Source organism: Mustela nivalis (assembly GCF_964662115.1).
Source record: "Mustela nivalis genome assembly, chromosome: 6".
NCBI lineage: Eukaryota > Metazoa > Chordata > Mammalia > Carnivora > Mustelidae > Mustela > Mustela nivalis.
Genome location: NC_139025.1, coordinates 48,278,715 through 48,300,318, shown reverse-complemented (window position 1 = coordinate 48,300,318; position 21,604 = coordinate 48,278,715). Strand labels below are relative to the sequence as shown.

At 35.3% G+C, this 21,604-nt stretch overlaps 1 protein-coding gene and 1 pseudogene across 3 annotated transcripts in view; one reads left to right on the top strand and one right to left on the bottom strand.

Moving 5' to 3' along the window:
- MAP4K5 (mitogen-activated protein kinase kinase kinase kinase 5) overlaps positions 1-21,604 on the bottom strand; it is a 109,968-nt gene that overhangs the window by 64,129 nt on the left and 24,235 nt on the right. For both annotated transcript variants that reach the window (XM_082735145.1, XM_082735144.1), the window contains 3 exons: positions 19,920-19,977; positions 2,028-2,118; positions 1,542-1,606 (listed from right to left, as the gene is read on the bottom strand). In XM_082735145.1, the coding sequence (XP_082591271.1) occupies positions 1,542-1,606; positions 2,028-2,118; positions 19,920-19,977 (214 nt within the window). The remainder of the gene's footprint in view (positions 1-1,541; positions 1,607-2,027; positions 2,119-19,919; positions 19,978-21,604) is intronic.
- Positions 4,295-6,060, top strand: LOC309866974 (non-selective voltage-gated ion channel VDAC1 pseudogene; annotated as a pseudogene). The gene has a single exon. The product of its transcript is annotated as a non-selective voltage-gated ion channel VDAC1 pseudogene (transcript).

Sequence of the window (21,604 nt, the reverse complement as noted above, 5' to 3'; positions counted from 1 at the left end):
TTCGGCTCAGATCATGATCCCAGAGTCCTGGGATTGAGCCCCGCATCGGGCTTCCTGCTCAGCAGAGAGCCTGCTTCTCCTTCTCTCTCTGCCTGCTGCTCGGCCTATTTCTGCTCTCTCTCTCTCTCTCTGCGTCAAATAAATAAGTAAAATCTAAAAAAAAAAAAAAAAAGTTAACATAAAAAAATTATATTTTTAAAAGTCTAAGTGTGACTGATTATGCTATACATATTTTTTTCTTGATCTTTTTCCATTTAAAAAGAGGCCTTGGGGGGTGCCTGGGTGGCTCAGTGGGTTAAAGCCTCTGCCTTTGGCTCAGGTCACGATCCCAGGGTCCTGGGATCAAGCCCCACATTGGGCTCTCTGCTCAGCAGGGAGCCTGCTTCCTCCTCTCTCTCTGCCTACCTCTCTGTCTACTTGTGATCTCTGTCTGTCAAATAAATAAATAAAATCTTAAAAAAAAAAAAAAGAAGCCTTGGAGAGATATATTCAGGTCAGTATAAATGGAGCTACTTCATCTTTTTAAACACTGCATAGTATTCCATATTACAGGTGCAACATAGTTTATTTAACAATTGCTCTATCGGTTATTTTAAAGATTTTTGTTTATTTATTTGACAGAGAGACACAGCAAGAGAGGGAACACAAGCAGGGGAAGTGGGAGAGAAAGAAGCAGGCTTCCCACCAAGTAGGGAGCCTGACGTGGAGCTTGATCCCAGGACAATGGGATCATGACCTGAGCCAAAGTCAGACGCTTAACGACTGAGCCACCCAGCTGCCCCTCTATCGGTTATTTTAAAAATCTGATCTTGCAAGCTACAAATATTATTTGAACTTGATTAGCACTTATTTTTACATTTACTATGGTTGTATTTATAAACTTGATGATTGAAATTTGATAAGGCTGTCAATATAAAGATTTCCGCACAGAAATGTTTGAAAGTATTTCACATAATTCTTAATAAATGATGCAAAGCAAAGCTGGAATGGGAGTTTTACTATTCCATATTCAGTTAAATAAAGAAAAGAAAAACTTTTATAAGGATCTCTATTTAGTCTCATAAACTCTAGAAAACCAGGAAATTGTCAACAACAAAACAAATTGGAAGCTAAATTGTACAGCCAAAATGAAGATTATTTCTAAATAGTAAAATCTAATTCAACACAGAAAATGACCTAACCACCTAACAGAATGCTCAATAAAAGATACTTCAAATGTTTAAAAATTATATATTTTTAACACAAAAATATAGCAACAATTATACTGCTTTTTTAGATAGGTTAGAAACTATCTAAAAAGTAAAATTTGTTGGATTGTACAAGAACTCTTAGATTTCTCAGTTCAGGTTTCAGCAAATTTAATTGGATTACCAATAAAAATAAAGTTTAGATTTCTTTTACACAATAATACTATAGGAGCAGAATGGAAGAATATAAAACAGTTTATCTACCTATCAATATCTGTGGTTAACCACAAATAATAAAAACAACAATATTAAAGTCAAAGTCAGTTTTAAAATATAAAGTCAAATTGACAGTACCATGGTAAATATCTTGAAGTGATCCACCACCACAGTATTCCATACAAATCCACAGTTTTTCTCGACTAATATGAAAGAGAAAGAAAATTATATTAGCTAGTTAATTCTTAATCACTGAATACTTTGAAGGCTTCCCCTCTTCAGTACACCAAGGTTTAGAACGGATTACAGGGTCTACAGGAAATTGCCCTGGCGGAGTCTTCCAGATACAGAAAACATAGTAACTTACCGTCTTAAATGGTTTGGAATAAAATCACTTTAATAAGCTAAAACACTTATTTGTAATCATTTGTAATATTTATTGCCAGATAAGATATAACTGCATAAATGAGGTATCACTAATACAGCTGGGGAGACAGTAAGAAAACCCGAGAAAACTTAATATAACTTTAAAAATTTTTATGTAACAGCAGTTACATGAAAAGAAGGGAGAGTGGTAGTAAAGACTTATAAAATACAAGGAGAACAGATTTTTTTTTTCTTTACCTGAGATAGCTCCCAAAGTAGGCAACAATGTTGCAGTGTTTACATTCTTTAACCATAAATATTTCTTGTTGAATCAAAGAAAAATCATCACCTGAAAAACAAAATGATAAAACTCAGACACCACTTTATATTTTGAGTCATGGGAAAATGGAAGGAAAACTTTACAATAAATGTTAGAGATGAGGAATTAGATGCTCTTAATATCTCAGTGAGAATATAAACTGATACATTCTTTCTAAAGCACAGAAGCCTTAAAAATAAAATCTTTTAACTCAAAATGTCATTTAATTTTTTTTTTCTTAGGAATGCCTGAGTCACTCAGTCATTAAGCCTCTGCCTTGGGCTCATGGGATCAAGCCCTGCGTTGGGCTCTCTCCTCTGCGGGGAGTCTGCTCTTCTTTCTTCCTCTCTCCCTGCTTGTGTTCCCTCTCTCACTGTCTCTCTGTCAAATAAATAAAATATTTAAAAAAAAATTTTTTCTGAAGGAGATTGCACAGAGATAAATGTTTTATACAATGTGACTTAATAATGAATGATTAGATAACGTATAGTCCCTCTGCCTCTCCCCACTTGCACTCTCTCTCAAATAAATAAAAACAATCTTAAAAAAAAAAAAAAAAGATGGGGGACACCCCGGTGGCTCAGTCAATAAAGCACCTGCCTTTGGCACAGATCATCTATCTCAGGGTCCTCAGAAGGAGCCCTACATTGGGCTCCCTGCTCAGAAGGGAGTCGGTTTCTCCTTCTCTCTCTGACTCTCCCCACCACTCGTGTTCTCTTTCCCAAATAAATAAATAAATAAAATCTTTAAAATATACATAAATAACTTATGGTACAGTTATACATATAATACAGTTAAAACATTTTTATATGAAAATACGTTCATGACATATTGAGTAAAAAAGGGATGTTTTATATATAAGTACATATGTATACAGAAAAAATGTCTCAGAAAACTTATATAATGTTTATGTCTGGGTGGTAAAATTAAGAAGTAATTTTACGGGGCGCCTGGGTGGCTCAGTGGGTTAAGCCACTGCCTTCGGCTCAGGTCATGATCTCAGGGTCCTGGGATCGAGTCCCGCATCGGGCTCTCTGCTCCACGGGGAGCCTGCTTCCTCCTCTCTCTCTCTGCCTGCCTCTCTGCCTACTTGTGATCTCTCTCTGTCAAATAAAAAAAAAAAATAATAAAATAAAATCTTTAAAAAAAAAAAACAAATGTTTAAAAAAAAAAAAAAAAAAGAAGTAATTTTACTTCTTTTTGTTTGTATTTTCTACTTTGTTTATTACAAACCTGTCTGAAAGTTGTTTAGGAAAAGTTATATTGAAATGAAATACTTGTTAGTTATGGGAATTTCATATTTATTATAGGAATACCACTTAAAAAGGTACTGTCACCATCAAACTTCATTTTGTATAGCAGTCTTTTTTTGGGGGGGGGGTATTCAGTTTTTATTTTAATTCCAGTTAGTTAACATACGTTAACTGTCTATATTAGTTTTAGGAATACAACAGTGAATCAACAGTTCTACTCATTACTCAGTGCTCATTGTAAGTGTCCTCAATCCCCCTTCACCTATTTCACCCATCCCCTCACGCTCCCCGCTCTGGTAGCCACCAGTTTATCCTCTGTAGTTTAAAGAGTATGGTTTTCTGTTTCTTCGTTCATTTGTTTTGTTTCTTAAATTCCACATATGAGTGAAATCATATGGTATCTTTCTCTGATATCTTTCTCTGACTTATTTTGCTTAATATTATACTCTCTAGATACATTCATGTTGTTGTAAAAGGCAAGATTTCACTTGTAAAAAAATATTTCTTAACTGTCTGCCAGCAGAAGGAGCTCAATGGAGATAATCCCAAAAGATGATGATCTATGTGTACCATTATCAGTTTATGCACAAGTAGGGAGTAGTTCCTGCAAGTTAGAGTAGAAGGCTTGCCCACCTAGGTATAGAGGCTTTCTTTGTCCAGTCCTGGATACCAGAATAGCATTTCTCCTTATCTTACTCCTCTACCTGACCCTTTTCCATTATGGCATTAAAACTGATTTATCGGGGCACCTGGGTGGCTCAGTGGTGTAAAGCCTCTACCTTCGGCTCAGGTCATGATCCCAGGGTCCGGGGATCGAGCCCCGCATCGGGCTCTCTGCTCAGCGGGAGCCTGCTTCCTTTCCTCTCTCTCTGCCTCTCTGCCTCCCTGTGATTTCTGTCTGTCAAAATAAATAAAATCTTTAAAAAAAAAAAAAAACTGATTTATCCACGCAGCCCCCACGGTAGCAGCCGCTGAGCCCGCCGCTGCCGCCGCTAAGCAGAAGATGGCCATGCCTCCCACATATGCTGATCTTGGCAAATCTGCCAGGGATGTCTTCGCCAAGGGTTATGGATTTGGCTTAATAAAACTTGACTTGAAAACAAAATCTGAGAATGGACTGGAATTTACAAGCTCAGGTTCAGCCAACACTGAGACCACCAAAGTGATGGGCAGTCTGGAAACCAAGTACAGGTGGACCGAATATGGTCTGACGTTTACAGAGAAATGGAACACTGACAACACGCTAGGCACAGAGATCACTGTGGAAGATCAGCTTGCACGTGGACTGAAGCTGACCTTTGATTCATCCTTCTCACCAAACACAGGGGAAAAAAATGCAAAAATCAAGACAGGGTATAAGCGGGAGCACATCAACCTGGGCTGCGATGTGGATTTCGACATTGCCGGTCCTTCAGTCCGGGGTGCCGTGGTGCTGGGCTATGAAGGCTGGCTGGCTGGCTACCAGATGAATTTTGAGACTGCGAAGTCTCGAGTGACCCAGAGCAACTTCGCGGTTGGCTACAAGACTGACGAGTTCCAGCTCCACACTAATGTAAATGATGGGACAGAGTTTGGTGGCTCCATTTATCAGAAGGTGAACAAGAAGTTAGAGACCGCTGTCAATCTGGCCTGGACTGCAGGAAATAGTAACACTCGCTTTGGAATAGCAGCCAAATATCAGATCGACCCTGACGCCTGCTTCTTGGCTAAAGTGAACAACTCCAGCCTGATAGGTTTAGGATACACTCAGACCCTAAAGCCAGGTATCAAACTGACGCTATCAGCTCTGCTGGATGGCAAGAATGTCAATGCTGGCGGCCACAAGCTTGGTCTAGGACTGGAATTTCAGGCATAAATGAATACTGTACAATCGTTTAATTTTAAACTATTTTGAGCATAGCTACCTTCAGAATTTTGTGTACCTTTTAATGTTGTATGTCTGGGATGCAAGTATTGCTAAATATCATGTTAGACCTCCAGGTTAAAGATGATTCAGCTTTAAGGTGTTACCCTTTCAGAGGTACAGAAGAAACCCAGTTCCAAGAAAAGTCCTTTGAGCTGTAGACTTGGAGGAGCTTGGGGCCCCCTCTAGAGAGTTCAGGTTTCTTTTTTATCTAGAAATGGCTGCAAATGGAAGCTGATAATTTGTAGGCACTTTGTTCATTGGTATTGAGTACATGAATGAAATTATGACTTCTTGAGAATTGAACTGGGTTTCCTGTCTGAAGGAAGGAGATACTCATGGGTGGTAATGTACACACTCATCTGAAAGAGACTTTTTTAGACAGATTTTCCTGACCTGTTTCCACTCCAGTCCATCACCTCTTTTACACCAAAAGTAGTCTGCAGGGTGTGGTAGCTGTTTCTTTTGTGCCATTTTGGGGGTGGAAAAGTTGGATGTGATGAAGCCAATAATTCAGGACTTAATTCCCTCTCATGTTGTGGTTTTCTGCCCTTGCACCAGAGTATGAAATAGCTTCTAAGAGTCCCAGCTCTGAGCTGGGAAGAGTCTCTGTGACTGTAATCGCATTGTGACAACACTCGGAATCGAAATTGGACTTGTTATATTCTCGCCACTCAGTTTATTTTTTAGCCGTTTAATGGGTACATTTTAGAGTCTTCCATTTTGTGTGGAATTAGATCCCCCCCTTCAAATGCTGTAATTAACATCACTTAAAGTAAAACTTGAATAAAATATTGAAACCTCAAAAAAAAAAAACTGATTTATCCAGTTAATCTCCAACAAGGGGGCTAGATTCTAGCCTATCCTTCACTTTACCAGGAAGCCCTGAATTACAAAGGAAAAGAAGAGTAAAGAATTACCTAACTTTGTTAATTTATGCTATTCTTTGGATTTTAGCCTACTCTCACTTTTAAATGTACACAGAAGTCCTATCAGAGCTGTGCTGAAAAATGCTCCAGTTAAGTCTGGGATTTAGTCTGTTCCAAATCAGACTTTCTCACAGGAGTAACTTGACAAATAATGTTAACTTCAAATGGTATGTAAATGCTTAAACTGACCTTTAAAAGCCAATAATATGGCTGAATTAATACTAATAACAAACCACTACTTTCTGGGTAAATTTAGGTGGAGACCCACCCCACAACTGTGGTTCTAGCAGAAGCTACATGAGGTTTTTGCCAGAAAAGGTGGGGTCCTGGTGAGACTGAGCAACAGTTTTCTACAGTGGTAGCTGGAAGCTAGAGTTCACAAGAACAGCTCTTAAATAACTCTGATGTCTGGGGACTGCACCTTCTTCGATATCCTTTACTTTGAGAATAAATTCCAGTTTTGAACATATTCTTTATATATCTGTTTCACCATTGTCTTAAGCTTTAATCCAAAGTGGGTAGACTCATCTTTGAATTGAAACTGCACCATGAAACAGACTTATATAAAGATAATATTTTTGTTCTATCCTGAAAGGCAGAGAAGCTAAATACAGTTATTCATTACAGATGTAACTATTCTTTGATGGGTTTCATCAGCTTCTTCAAAATGATCTAAATTTGGGTTCGCTTTATTCTTCTGGTTGGGAGATGACAGACTACTGTTTTCTTTTGAGAAAAAGCTTAAAATCCACTAGGTTCAGAAGCCTCAGGCTTACAGGTTCCAGCTCTGTTGTTCACGTATCAATGGATTTTGAGTTTATTTTCTCAAAAAAGAGAAGTTTCATTCTTCATGCTTACACAGTATAAGGATGAGACTAGCTGAGAAATACAGAACCCTGTATTTGCAGTTTTGACTAAGTACCTGTTATTTCCAACCAGATGTCTTGTAGCGCCAATATCTTTCCTTAAGAACCAATTTTCTCTTTGAACTTTCTATTTGTGTTAATGACACTTTTGTTAGGCTCACTTTATGCTTTCTGAATCAGAATCTTCAGGGGATTCCTAAGATCAGGCAAGTTTCAGAAACACTGTTTTAAATAATTCTGTTTGGATAAGTATTTTCCGAGTTATAAGTATCTGGTTTATAAAGAGTTTGTAACAACAGCTATTTATATTGACATAACCATTCCACTTCAGAATTATGCATCTCCATTCTTTGTTTTGGAGAACAAACCTGTCAAAACAGATTTAACTCTTGGCTACTGATATACTTAATGGTTTGATTTAAAATATATATATATATTTTATATATATTATATATATTGATATCTTTATCTATATAGATATCGAAATATATCTCTTTTACATTCCCTTCCTTCACCCCTTTGGATGGCAGGAAGGAAAGAGGGCAAGGAACATGCATATATATAATTTGTCTCATCCTGACAGTTAATTCCATATTAGGCAATCTTTTTCATAAATACATCTATTTTCCTGAATCTTCTTACTCATTTCTCTCTGTCATCTGTCATCTAATTGCTGGTCATTTACATTTACTACAGAAGAATCTTATTCTCTATTGTCTTTGCTTTATGCATGGAACAAAAAACAACACTAAACACAGTAAATTTAGAAACCACTACTGTAACATCTACTCAAGAAAAGGAAAGCCAAAGTCCTCAAGTTAAATTAGACCAACAAGCATACAGAGAATGTACCTCCTACTACTAAAGCCTTTGCAAGCCCCTGGATATCCTCTTCAAAATGTCCTTAAGATCTAGTTGTCTAGTATCTTGTGGAGAGTTTTTGCATCTGTTTATGAGAGACACTGGTCTGCCTTTGGTTTTGGTATGAAAGTAATACTAGCACTATGAAGTGAGGCAGGCAGGTCACATTTACTGGGTGCTGATCCTGTCAGGCACTGGGGATGTATTAGTAGAAAAAACAAACAAAAACAGACAAAGCACTTGCTCTCTGGGTGGGCAACAGAAAGTAAAACAAATGAACATACATGTGAAGTGCTATAAGTGCTAAGAAGAAAAGTTAATTAACCAGGGTTTGGGAACAGAGAATGATGGAGCTAAGCGCTATTTTACATAGACTGAAGGGTCAAAAAAGTCTTCCTGATAAGGTGATGTCTGAGCAAACAGATGAATGTAGTGAGGGAGTAGGTCAAATGAATCCCCAAGGGAATAGCATTCTAGGCACAAGGAACAGCAAATATAAAAGCTTTACAGCAAGAGTGTGTCTGGCACATTAGAAAACAGAGAGAAGCCCAGTGTTTGTAAAGTGAACCAGAACAGTGGTTAAAAGACTGGATGAGCCAGGAATTAGAAGCCCAGATCAGAAATAGCCTTTTCTTGGTGACTGGGTGGCTAGTCAGTTGAGCATGTGATAATTTCAGCTGAGGTCTTAATCTCAGAGTCATGAGTTCAAGCCCCGCATAGGGTTCCACACTGGGCATGAAACCTACTTAAAATTAAAAGGCAGGAGGGAAACGCCTGGGTGGCACATCCCATGTTCAGGAATAAGATGATTTACTATTGTTAAGATGTCAATAAAATACCCAAAGCAATCTACTGACTCAACATAACCTTTATGTACCAAAATCCCAATAGCATCTTCTGGAGAAATAGAAAAAAATCATCCCAAAACTCATTTGGAACCTCAAAGAACCCCAAATAATTTTGGGAAAAAACAAAACAAAACAAAACAAAAAACAGATTTGGAAGATTCATACTCCCAGATTTCAAAACACATCACAAAGCCATAGTAATCAAAACAGCATGCTATTTCTATAAAAACACATATATCAATAGTATAGAGAGCCCAAAAATAAACCCACAAAATTATGATCAAATTATCTTTGACCAGGGTGTCAAGACAGCTCAACAAGGAAAAGACAGTCATTTCAACAATAAATCTTAGGAAAACTGAATATTTTCATATAAAAGAATGGAGATGTACCCTTATCTTACACTATACATGTACAAAAATTAACTCAAAATGAATTAAAGATCTAAATGTAAGACTCAAAATTATAAAACTCTTAGATAAAAACTTCCTAACTTTGGATTTGGCAATGATTTCTTAGATATGGCACCAAACGTACAAGCCAATGAAGGCAAAAATAGATAACTGGGACTATGTCAAACAAATTTTTTTTTCAATCAAGGGACATAAATAGGGGCACCTGGGTGGCTCAGTGGGTTAAACGTATGCCTTCGGCTCAGGTCATAATCTCAGGGTCCTGGGATCGAGCCCCGCATCTGGCTCTCTGCTCAGCAGGGACCCTGCTTCCCCCTCTCTCTCTGCCTGCCTCTCTGCCTACTTGTGATTTCTCTCTGCCAAATAAATAAATAAAATCTTAAAAAAAAAAAAGACATAATCAACAGAGTGAAATGACAACATGTGGAATGGGAGAAAATATGCGCAAACTATGTATCTGTTAAGTGCTCAATATCCAAAATATATAAAGAATTCCTCAACCCAACAACAAAAGATAAAAAACCAATTAAAACATAGCCAAGACTTGAGTAGGTATATCTCCAAATAGGATATGCAAATGGCAAGAAGCATATAAAAAGATGCTCCACATCACTAACCATCCAAGAAATGCAAAACAAAACTGCAAGCTATCACCTTACACCCATTAGGAAAGCTGTTATAAAGAAAACCAGAATAACAAGTGCTAATGGAGACATGGAGAAGTTGAAACCCTTCTGCACTGTAGAATGGTACAATCATTATGGAAAACAGTAAGGCAGTTCCTCAAAAAATTAAAAATTTACTACCATATGAACTACTAATCCAAAACATGGATAAACCTTGAGGATATTATGCTGAGTGAAATAAACCACTCACAAAAGGACAAATTATAGGAGGTAACTTAAGCAATCAAGTATATACATATATATAAAAAGTAGATGGTGGTTACCAAGGGCTGACGGAAAGGGAGCAAGGGAATTGCTGTTTAATAGATATGGACTTTCAGTTCTCCAAGATGAAAAAGTTCCAGAGATCTGTTTCACAACAATGTAAATATGTTTAACATCACTAAACTATAAGCTTAAAAATGGTTAAGACAGTAAAGCTTAATAACAGGTAACTAACTTTTACCATAATAAAAATAATTTAAAGTTCTGTGAATATAGGCTAATTTATTTAACCATTTCACTATGGGTGGATATTCAAGTTTTACAATTTACTGTTTTCAAACATATGTTTTGAAAATAAAAATCCAGTGACCTAAAAATTGTGGTATCATTTACAGTACAATTACAATGCAAAAAGTAGCACTTTTAATTAATATTTGTAACAACTTAGTGACAGGAAGAGCTTTCTTTTTTTAAAAAAAATAAAAGGAAGAGCACTTTTTTTTGGTACTGAATATATTTCTGAAGTGAAATGAAATCAACATTAAAGAGAGATAACAAAGGGAAAAACTCATTTTACTATACAGATAATACATTAACAGTATCATTTCCAGAAAACCAATTAACTCAATGCTAAAATTCTGTCAGATAATTTTCAAATGTCTTGTTGATTTGATTGTTTTTGTTGCTAATAAGGAAATATGAGTTTTTTCCACTGAACAAAATGAACACAGAATGTAAATAGAACAGTCATTTCTAACAAAACATTTTCTTTGGGATGCCTCGCTTAGATTCTGAAAATTTATCTACAGAGAAAATCCCTATCAGTTTTAAGCTCACTAATTTAGAATCAGACATTGAAGTTCACCTTTTAAATTACACAGAAACAAAAATATCTTCATTTCAGTGTTATCTTGTGTTCAAGAAGCAAACTGGGATCTAACTGAAATTGAGTACCTTAGAAAAACAAAGTGATTTTTACCTATAAAATGTCAGAAAAAGTCTATTTAGGCTTTATTAGCTTTCTGTACCTATTATTTAAAGCCTATTAAAAACAAAAACAAAAAACACTGGTGGGCACTTGTGTGACCCTAACTTAACTTTTCCACCAATTCAGCTGTGAACTTTCCAAATAATGAAGGCAGGATACTTATTTTTACCTAAGTAATATTAACTTTATACTTTATTTCACAGATTATTTTGAAAAATCAAAATTCTCAGATTTTAAAATAGAAGTTAAATACTAAAAAAGCAAGAACAAGCACTTACCCAGAATACCCGACATGTGACCTATTTGGCCAAAGCTCCTACTTTGGGATTTCTTTCAAGAACATTAACAAGGCAAATTAATGGTTGCTTAAATCTTTATATACATTTTGGCTTTTTAAAAATTTACTTTCTCTGTTTATACTTCCAGCAAATAAGATGAAGTGTTATAAAACAAAACTGAGGGGTGGCTCAGTCAGTTAAGCACCTGCCTTTGGCTCTTGTCAATGATCTCTAGGTCCTGGGACTAAGACCCACATATCTGACCTGCTTCCTGACGCTCAGCAGGGAGTCTGCTTCTCCCTCTCCCTGTACCCTCCCTTATAATTCTCTCTCTCAAATAAATAAAATAAAATAAAATGGAAGTAACTGAGAAAAGCTTTAAACATCCAAACATACAGATTCCTATTCATTTTGAAAACTGTCTAAATCAATGAAGTACATTTAACTTGTTATTTTACTTAAAAATGCTGAATTATTTCATGAACATTTCTAATTCAGCATTTTAAAAAACAAGGACATAAGGTATACCACATTAATCACCATGGGTAATGATTTTATTAAATCCCATCCTTATAAGCAAAGCTCATGGTTTTGTTTTTGTTTTTGTTTTTTAAAGATTTTATTTATTTATTTGACAGAGATCACAAGTAGGCAGAGTCAGGCAGAGAGAGAGGAGGAAGCAGGCTCCCCGCTGAGCTGAGAGCCCGATGTGGGACTCGATCCCAGGATCCTGGAATCATGACCTGAGCCGAAGGCAGAGGCTTTAACCCTCTGAGCCACCCAGGTGCACCCATGGTTTTGTTTTTAATTGAGGTGTAACTGACATACAACATTGTATTAGTTTCAGATGTAGGACATAATGATTTGATATTTGTCTATATTGTAAAATGATCACCACAATACGTCTAGTTACAGTTTGTCAGTAATTACAAAATTTTTTTTCTTGTGATGAGAATTTTTAAGATTTATTCTCTCAGCAACTTTCACATATGCAATAAGGTATTGCTAACAAGAGTCACCATGTTGTACATTACATCCCCATGATTTATTTTATACCTGGAATTTTGTATCTTTTGACTCCCTTTACCCATTTCACCTACCCCCACCCAACACCTTCTGGCAACCACCAATTTGTTCTCTGTATCTATGAACTTGGTTTTTATTTTTATTTAGAGTCCACATGTAAGTGAAATCATATGGCATTTGTCTTTCTCTGACTTATTTCACTTAGCATAATGTCCTCTAAATCCATCCATGTTGTCACAAACGGCAGGGCTGCATTCTTTCTTTACATATACACACATCTCTATCCACTCATCCATGGACAGACACTTCATATATATGTATCTTGGCTATTGTAAAAATTTTCCCCACGTCCCCACTTACTTCTTCTCTTTTTGATAAGAGCCATACTTTTTTTTTTTTTTTTAAATAAGAGCCATTCTTATGGTTCATTGTAGTTTTGATCTGCATTTCCCTGATGATGAGTGATGCTGAGCATCTTTTCATGTGTCTACTGGCCATCAGGATGTCTTCTTTGGAAAAATGTCTACTCGGAACCTATGCCCATTTTTAAATCAGACTGTTTGGGTTTCTTTTTGCTAGTGTGAGTTCTTTACAGTTTTAAACAAACTACCATGTGCATAACTTGAAAATACTATCCTTAGTTTTGCCAGGAAAGAGGGGTTATAATGGGAGAAGAAAATGGGTAAGGAAAGTAGGATTCTGAGGATCAGCTTTCCCAGGAATCTTGCTTCTGTTCTGGCTGTTGGCTGCCACTAGCTACAGACTTGTTGAGCAAAATGAGCATCTGTAAAATGAGTTAGAGGGAAGGCTGCAATTCAGGCACAGATAGGAAAAGATGGTGACATGCATCATCATAATATCTGCCTGCTTTTCTAGGGCAGTCCTTATGTCTGAACAAAGAGATGGAAAATGAAACTAAAATATCAAAATGGTATCATCAGTATTGTTTATTTTTAATACTAATCACTAGGAAGCCCAACTTTATTTGAATGCACCATTTGTAAGATGGTATGCATATTTAATAAGTATCTAGTATAAAAACAAGATATGGAAAGGACTTAATCATTCTTAAAAATAATTATTTGCCTGTGTATATGAAGGGCAGCAAAAATACAGAGACACAGAAAAGAATGCTGACATTTTCTTTTTCTTTTATTTTTGTGGCTAATTAAAAATATTCTCTGTGCTAATTTATTTTTATTTTTAACTCTAAGTTTCATTTAGAATTTTTATGAGTATTAGAGTTGCAAAAGCAATCTGTTTTAGCAAAATTTTAAATATATTATTACATAAATATAATATTTTATAAATACAATAATCTTTAAGATTAAATTGTGAGGTAAGTCTATAATAAAATTCAGGACTGTACAATTAGTATAAACTTCAATAATCTATTTTTACCTGGGGAAAAGGATTATTGAGTTTACAGCTGGGAAAACATTTACTTAAAAAAGTCTTGTTTATGTTTTACCAGACACAAGACTTTTTCTAAGTCATATTGGCAAATAATTATCTTTTCATGTCTAAATATAATTCTAAACCAGCTCATCTGTTAAATCGATACAAGGAAGCACTTTGTATTATACTGGCTTTAGCATGATCTTTTTTAAAAGCTGCTGAGTACAGTTAAGAATTCATTTCTGAAATACAGCTGTCTCCAGAATTATTTGAAGTTGAACTGAATTTTGGGAAAATTCATTAGCATACCATATTTTTTTTACCTAATCATTCCCTTAAGCCTGTTCCAAAAATGTGAAAAAAACCACCTACTTTGGCTTTACTGAAAATGCTTAAAAAAAAAAAAAGATATAAAAATCTATGGTCAACAGAAAAACATTTTTTTTTAAAGAGGCAAAATACAAAAGGAAAAATCCATGAATAAGATGTAATGAAACAACCCAAAGGAATTAAATCACTGTCACAGCCAGATCAATTCCTCAAATTCTAAAGGAGAGATAATAAAAATAAATCAAAGTATTTACTAAAATGAAAAGTATACTGAGGGTTTTGGAGGGGAGGGGAGTGGGGGGTTTCGTGAGTCTGGTGGTGGGTATTATGGACGGCATGTATTGCATGGAGCACTGTGTGTGGTGCTTAAACAGTGAATACTGGAACACCAAAAAGAAATAAAATAAAATGGAAAAAAGTATATATATTTAAAGTATAAGAAAAACTTATAGTTGCTACTTCATAAATTTACTAAAATTACAATTACTATTAACAATGAATTGAAGTCTGAAGATATAATAAATATTAAGGTATTATTTTCTCAATATCACAGCTTATAGTAGGTAAGTAGTATTAGTGCCACAATCAGGCAGAAGCAGCAAAACCTGCAGAGGAAAAATGCCAAGACGGCCTTACAGTCTTCCCTAACACTATACAAGGAGAAAATGTCTACAGATTTTTGAGGGTGGAAGAATGTGTGATACAAATAGTTCTAGATTTAGTCAAATGGTCATTCTTATTCAATGGCAAAAGAAAGACATTTATAATATTCATTTGTACAAAGACTATTTATTGAGTGTCTACTGTGCCGTATTATACTGTTTCAGATGCTGACAAACCATAAGTGACTCTTAATCTCACAAAACAAACTGAGGGTTGCTGGGGGGAGGGGGGTTGGGAGAAGGGGGGTGGGATTATGGACATTGGGGAGGGTATGTGCTTTGGTGAGTGCTGTGAAGTGTGTAAACCTGGCGATTCACAGACCTGTACCCCTGGGGATAAAAATATATGTTTATAAAAAATAAAAAAAAATTTTAAATATACTGTTTCAGAAGCTGAAATATAACAGTCAAGAGAAACCATTACAAATTTATATTATACAAATACATATACATACATAAACATACACATTTTATTTCAGAGAACTAAAATAACAAGCGCTTGAATAGCTACTTTAAATTAGGTAGTCAGAAATCAGTCTCTCTGAGGACATAACTTTTAAGCTGAGATGTGAATGACCAGAAGCCTTTTGTTCAAAAGATAATGCAAAATAGTACTTCAGGTAGAATGAAGGGTTAGTTTAATCTTGGACTGTTGAAATAAAAAGAAAATGAAAGCAGAGGAGAGAAGGGAAAAAGTTACATGATGAGTTTAGAGACACAGACAAAGCAAATCATGTAGGGTTTTATAAGCAATGTTAAAAGTGTGAGTATTATTCTAAGTGACTTGAAAGCTTCAGGGAGGCTTGAAGCAGGAGAGCACTATGATCTGATTTGCGTTTTATAAAGATCAGTCTGGTGGCTTTGTGACAACTAGATGGTAGCAGATGGGAGGTGTGGGAGAGGAAATAGGAAGACTAGGAGGGTAGAAAAGGCAATAAAGAGAAGTAGACAGATGCAGGACACATTTAGAGGTAGAGCTGAAGAAACCTGTTAACAGACTGACTCGGAATACAAATAAAAGAAAGACATCCCAAGGACAACACCTAGATATTTGCTTAGCTGACTGCTTCTCAAAATGGGGAAGACTGAGGAAAGGGCAAGTTTGGGATGAATAATCAATTTGTGGATTCAAATAATACTATTGCTAATACATAGAGCAAATGTATGTGATGATATAATTCATTCTATTAATAGCTGATACAAAATAAGCTGGTCAGAATGGCAGGCCCATGGCATGAAAAGACCAACAGTGAGCACTGAATCCACTTAAATATAAAACAAAGTTCAAATAATTGGTATAATTCTTAAAAGATATGCAGACTAACACACACTCAATGCCCCAGTATAATAAAAGGATTCTCAGGCAAAAACCTCCAAATAAACTAACCAATGTCTGAAAACAGGAAGATGAAGAGGCAGGAGGGTATAAACGTGAAATTCAATATCTTTAACCCTAGAAGTCAATGACTTTTATTGCTTAAATCAATAAACCAAAAACACATATTTAAACATATTAATCAAAGTCTTGTAAACCATCCTCTGTTAAAACGAGACTGTGTACCTTTCCAATGATCAGCAGTAAAAATAAAAGAAACATTTAGGCATAATTTTTTAAAGCTTCAAAAAACATTAAAAAAAAAAAAAAACCAGGACAAAGGATCAAACATCTCACTAAATAATACAGTAATAGACTCATGTATCAAAAGGAGAAAGATTCAGATTGGGTCATAAAATAAAACTCAAATATGATTAAGAGAAACACCTAAAAACCAATGACCCAGAAGGGATTAAAGTAAAATGACAGGCCCAAGTATAGAAGCTCTATCTACCTATTAATATGCCACACAAATAGAATAAAAAAGGGGACTTGGCAAGATCAATGTTTGACAAAATTAAACTAAGGGCAAAAGGGCATGAAAAGCTATCTAATGAAATGCTATCTATGAAAAGCCAACTTTCTGAGAGAAAATAAGTCTAATATATCAATGACTTACATAAAGATCAACAGTTACCAACTAGAAAGAGTAAGGAGGGAAATGCCATTCATAACAACAAGAAATATCATAAACAAATTATTTGGCAAGTTATAATACTTGGCTGAAGACCTGAATTTCTACTCTCAAAATGCTCTATCTTTTAAATGAACAAATCACCAAATATTCACCTACCTGGTCAAAAATTACAACTCCTTTTTCATTTTTTTGCAGAATTAGAAAAACTTAACCTAAAATTTATATGAAATCTCAAGGGACCTCAGATAGCCAAAGCAATGTTGAAAAAGATCAAAATTGGATGATTCACACATTCTGATTTCAAAACTTCTTACAAAGCTATGGTATTCAAAGTAGTGTGATACTAATATAAAAACAGACACATGGACCAACAGAATAGAAAAGAAAATCCAGAAGTAAGCCCTTGCATATATGGTCAAAGGTTTTTTCTGACCTTCAACCAAAAAGATTTCTGACATGCTGCTAAGACTATTCAATGGGGAAAGGACCATCTTTTCAATAAATGGTGCTGGGAAAATGGATATCCACAAGCAAAAAAAAAAAAAAAAAAAAAGCCAGACCCTCACCCAACACCATATACAAAAATTAACTCAAGACTTTGTAAGACCTAAAACTACAAACTCTTATAATACAGCAAAGCTTATTGGCTAGATTTGGCAATGATTTTTTTTTTTAAGACTTTATTTATTCATTTGTAGAGAGGGAGAGAGCACAGTGGAGGAAGAGGCAAAGGGAGAAGGAGAAGCAGATTCCCTGATGAGCTGAAAGCCCAACGTGGGGCTTGATCCCAGGACCTGGAGATCATGACCCGAGCCAAAGGCAGATGCTTAACCATCTGAGCCACCCAGGCATCCTGGCAATGATTTCTTGAGGATGATGCCAAAGGCACAAGCAACAAAAGAAAAAATAGGCAAGCTGGACTTCATGAAAATTTAAAAATTTTATGAACCAAAAGACTATATCAACACAGTAAAAAGCCCATGGAATGGGAAAAAATATCTGCATATCTGCAAATCATATACCTGATATGGGATTACTATCCAGATTATAACAAAGAACTCCAAAAAACTTAATAACAAAGAAACAACCCAAACCAAACCAAAGAAACAATTTTTTGCAACTTAATTAAAAAATGGGCAAAGGACATTTCTCCAAAAATGATATAAAAATAAGCACATGAAAAGATGCTCAGCATCTCTAGTCACTAGAGAAATGCAAACAAAAGCTCCAGTGAGAGAGCCCCTCATAGCCATTAGGATGGCTGCTGTAACAAACAAAACAAAACAGAAAGAACGTGTTGATGAGGGTGTGGAGAAACTGGAATACTTGAACACTACTGGTAGAAATGCAACACTGTACAGCCACTGCAGAAAACAGTACAGTGGTCCCTAAAAAATTAAAGATAGAATTACCATATGATCTAGCAATTCCACTTCTGGTTATATAAAAAGAATAAAAGCAAGTCTGAAAGAAATATTTGTATGCTCATCCTCATATAGTAGTATTATTCACAAGAGCTAAAACGTGGAAGCAACCCAAGTGTCCATCAACAAATGAATGGTAAGTAAAATGTGATCTATTCATTCAACAGAATGTTATTTGGTCTTGAAAAGGAAGAATATTCAGACATACATGACAACTGGATGAGCCTTGAAGACATTATGCTAAGTGACATAAACCAGCCAGTCACAAAAAGACTACTTACATCAAGTACCCAGAGTAGTAAAAATCAGACACAAAAAGTAAAATGGTGGTTGCCAGGGGCTAGGAGGAAGACTGGAATGGGAAGTTACTATATAATGGGCATAGAGTTTATTTATAAGATGTAGAGTCCTGAAGATGGTAGCCAACATCATCAGTGTATACCACTCAACTGTACACTTAAAAATGGTTTTGATGCTAAATTTTCTGTTATATGTACTTTATCACATAAAGTACTTGAAAAGTACATAAAAGTACTTTATCACATATCACTTTAAAAAGACTGAAGAGAAAAAGCTACTACTACTTCTTTTAGAAGACTCTTAGGTTATCAAAATAACAAAATTGTTTCAGGTTTTACACAGTTGTTTTGTTTTCAAAGCAAATTTCTCAGTATTTTTGTTTTGTTTTGGTTTTAAGTAATCTCTACACCCAACATGGGGCTCAAACTCACAACCCCAAGATCAAGAGCTGCATGCTCTACTGACTGAGCCACTCGGGTATCCCTGGCTGTTTTAAAACAAACAGCTTTCTGTTACACTTAACTGTGTTTTAAAAAAAAAAAAAAAAAAAAAAGGAAAAAAAAGGCACTAGGCTAAGACCAGAATTATTAAATCGAAGTCAAGCAGCCAGGTTACATCTGACATATAAAATACTATTATCCCAAATATTACCAAATATCTTGCCTGATCAATGAATACTTTCCTTTAAAAAAAAAAAAAAAAAGATTATTATTTATTTATTTTAAAGAGAGACACAGCAAGAGAGGGAACACAGCAGGAGGAGTGGGAGAGAGAGACGTAAGCTTCCCACCAAGCAGGGAGCCCAATGCGGGGGGCTCAATCCCAGGACCCCAAGGATGATGACCTGAGCCGAAAGCAGACGCTCAATGACTGAGCCACCCAGGTGTCCCAATGAATACTTTCCTAATTGAATTCTCATAAAAGCTAAAACTGAAGTTCAAATATTTTACTACAACCTTAAAAGAAAATGAGCACTGTCATTATCCCTTTCAATTTTTTTTTTTTTTAAGATTTTATTTATTTGACAGAGAGAGAGAGAGACAGAGAGCACAAGCAGGCAGAGGGAGAGGGAGAAGCAGGCTTCCCGCTAAGCAGGGAGCCTGATGCAGGGCTCAATCCCAGGACCTGGGACCATGACCCCAGCCAAAGGCAGCCATCCAACCTACTGAGCCACCCAGGTGCCCCTCATTATCCTTTCCAATTTTTGAATGTGCACATTTCAAACTTTATTTAGCAGCAAACCTATTACACAAAACTCATCTTTAACTAACAACCTCCGGTGGAATTTAATTATAACCATATTGGATATCCTACTGCCCTGACAACAAAGATTTCCTTTTGGAAGACTGAAAATAAGGAAAAAAAATATGGAAAATGCTTGTTAAGCCCTATATTTATAAACTACACAAGAAAAGTATTCAAAAACCATCTTGAGAGTTTTAATACATACCAGGCTCCAATTTGATAATTTTTACTGCAGCCAACTCTCCTGTATGAATATTTCTAGCCTAAAATGAAAATAAAAATGTTATTAAGTTTGTTAGTTATATAAAAATTATTTGGCACTAAGTTAATTAGTTGCTTATCAACCATGCTTTTAACAGAACAACAACAAAAAAAACCCTTTATTTCCAATAAATGAATATATTCATTTTCTCACTAAAGAAAAATATAGAAAAGGCACACACACACGAACACACACTCATGGTTACCTTCCATCCTACCACTCAAAACTAGCTATTGTTTACAATTTTTGTTATACTTTGCTAAGTCTTTTTTTTTGCAATAAAGTTAATATTCTTACTAATTAAAAAATACTCATGGTTTTTATATATTTTATAAGAATAATAATAGATCATTAAAGGATAATTTAGAAAAATAAGTCATCTGTATCTTACTACCCAGAGGAAAAAAGTTAACAAATAGAGCATGGTTTTTTTTTCCCCCTGTGTAGATGTGTAAGTGCTTACATGTATATGTGCCATCATATGTGGTCTTCTACAATGTTGTTTATAATACTGCATAATTTTCTACTGAATGGAGACTGTATTTCACTAATCTGGTATTGCTGAAAATGGAGGGTTTTAATATTGTTCTGCAGTTATAAATAGAGGGATAAATATATCTTAGCTTTATATCTATCCACAGCCTTATTTCCTCCAAATAAATTTATTTTTAATTTTACTTATTATATTTTTATTATATTTATTTATTTTTATATTTTTTATTATTTATTTTATTTCTATTTATTCAGATAAATAGAAAAGAAACTATTCCCTACTAACCAAAAAAATCATGGGCCGACTGATTTTTTTGAAAAGATTTATTTATTTGAGAGCATGCCCAGGAGCGCCGCACACACCCAAGTTGGGGCAGGGGCAGAGGGAGAGACTCTTCAAGCAGACTCCCAGCTGAGCAAGGAGCCCAAGATGGGGCTGGATCCCCTGACCCATGAGTTCACCACCTGAGCAGAAACCAAGAGGCTGACACAAACAACTGTACCACCCAAGTGCCCTGGACAGACTTATAATTAGTGCTACAATGATTATAACTGCAAATATTTTGGCACATACCACAGTTTAACGGTATGGCAACCTACAAGTATATTTGTTAGGTCAAAAAGTATGTGGATTTTAAATGAAAACACTGCCATAGTGCCCTTTAACAAAACTGTGTGAATTTATATTCTTACCAACCTTGGATGTGAAATCTATATTTGCTAACTTCTCTTGTTGGTCCTAATTTTAATTGTTTTTAAAATTATGAACTTTCTTCATGTTATACATAATTTTAAATGGCTACATAATAGTCCAAAAAATCATTCTCCCTTATCATTAGATGTTAAGGATGCTACACATAGTCTTTTCGTTATTTAAGATTATTTTGTTCAAATGGATTCTAAGGTTTGAAATTAACTAGGTCCAAGGGTATGAATATGAGCATTTAAGGCCATTAGCACATACTATCAAAATGATCTAAAAGCATTGTACTATTACATTATCATTGCTAATATGAGTGCTCATTTCCCTTACATCAAGTGGTACGCCATATGTGGAAATGCAATTTAGTAATTCACAAGGCTTTCACTTACTCTATTAGAATCGAATATAAACTTTCATACTTGGCATAAAAAAA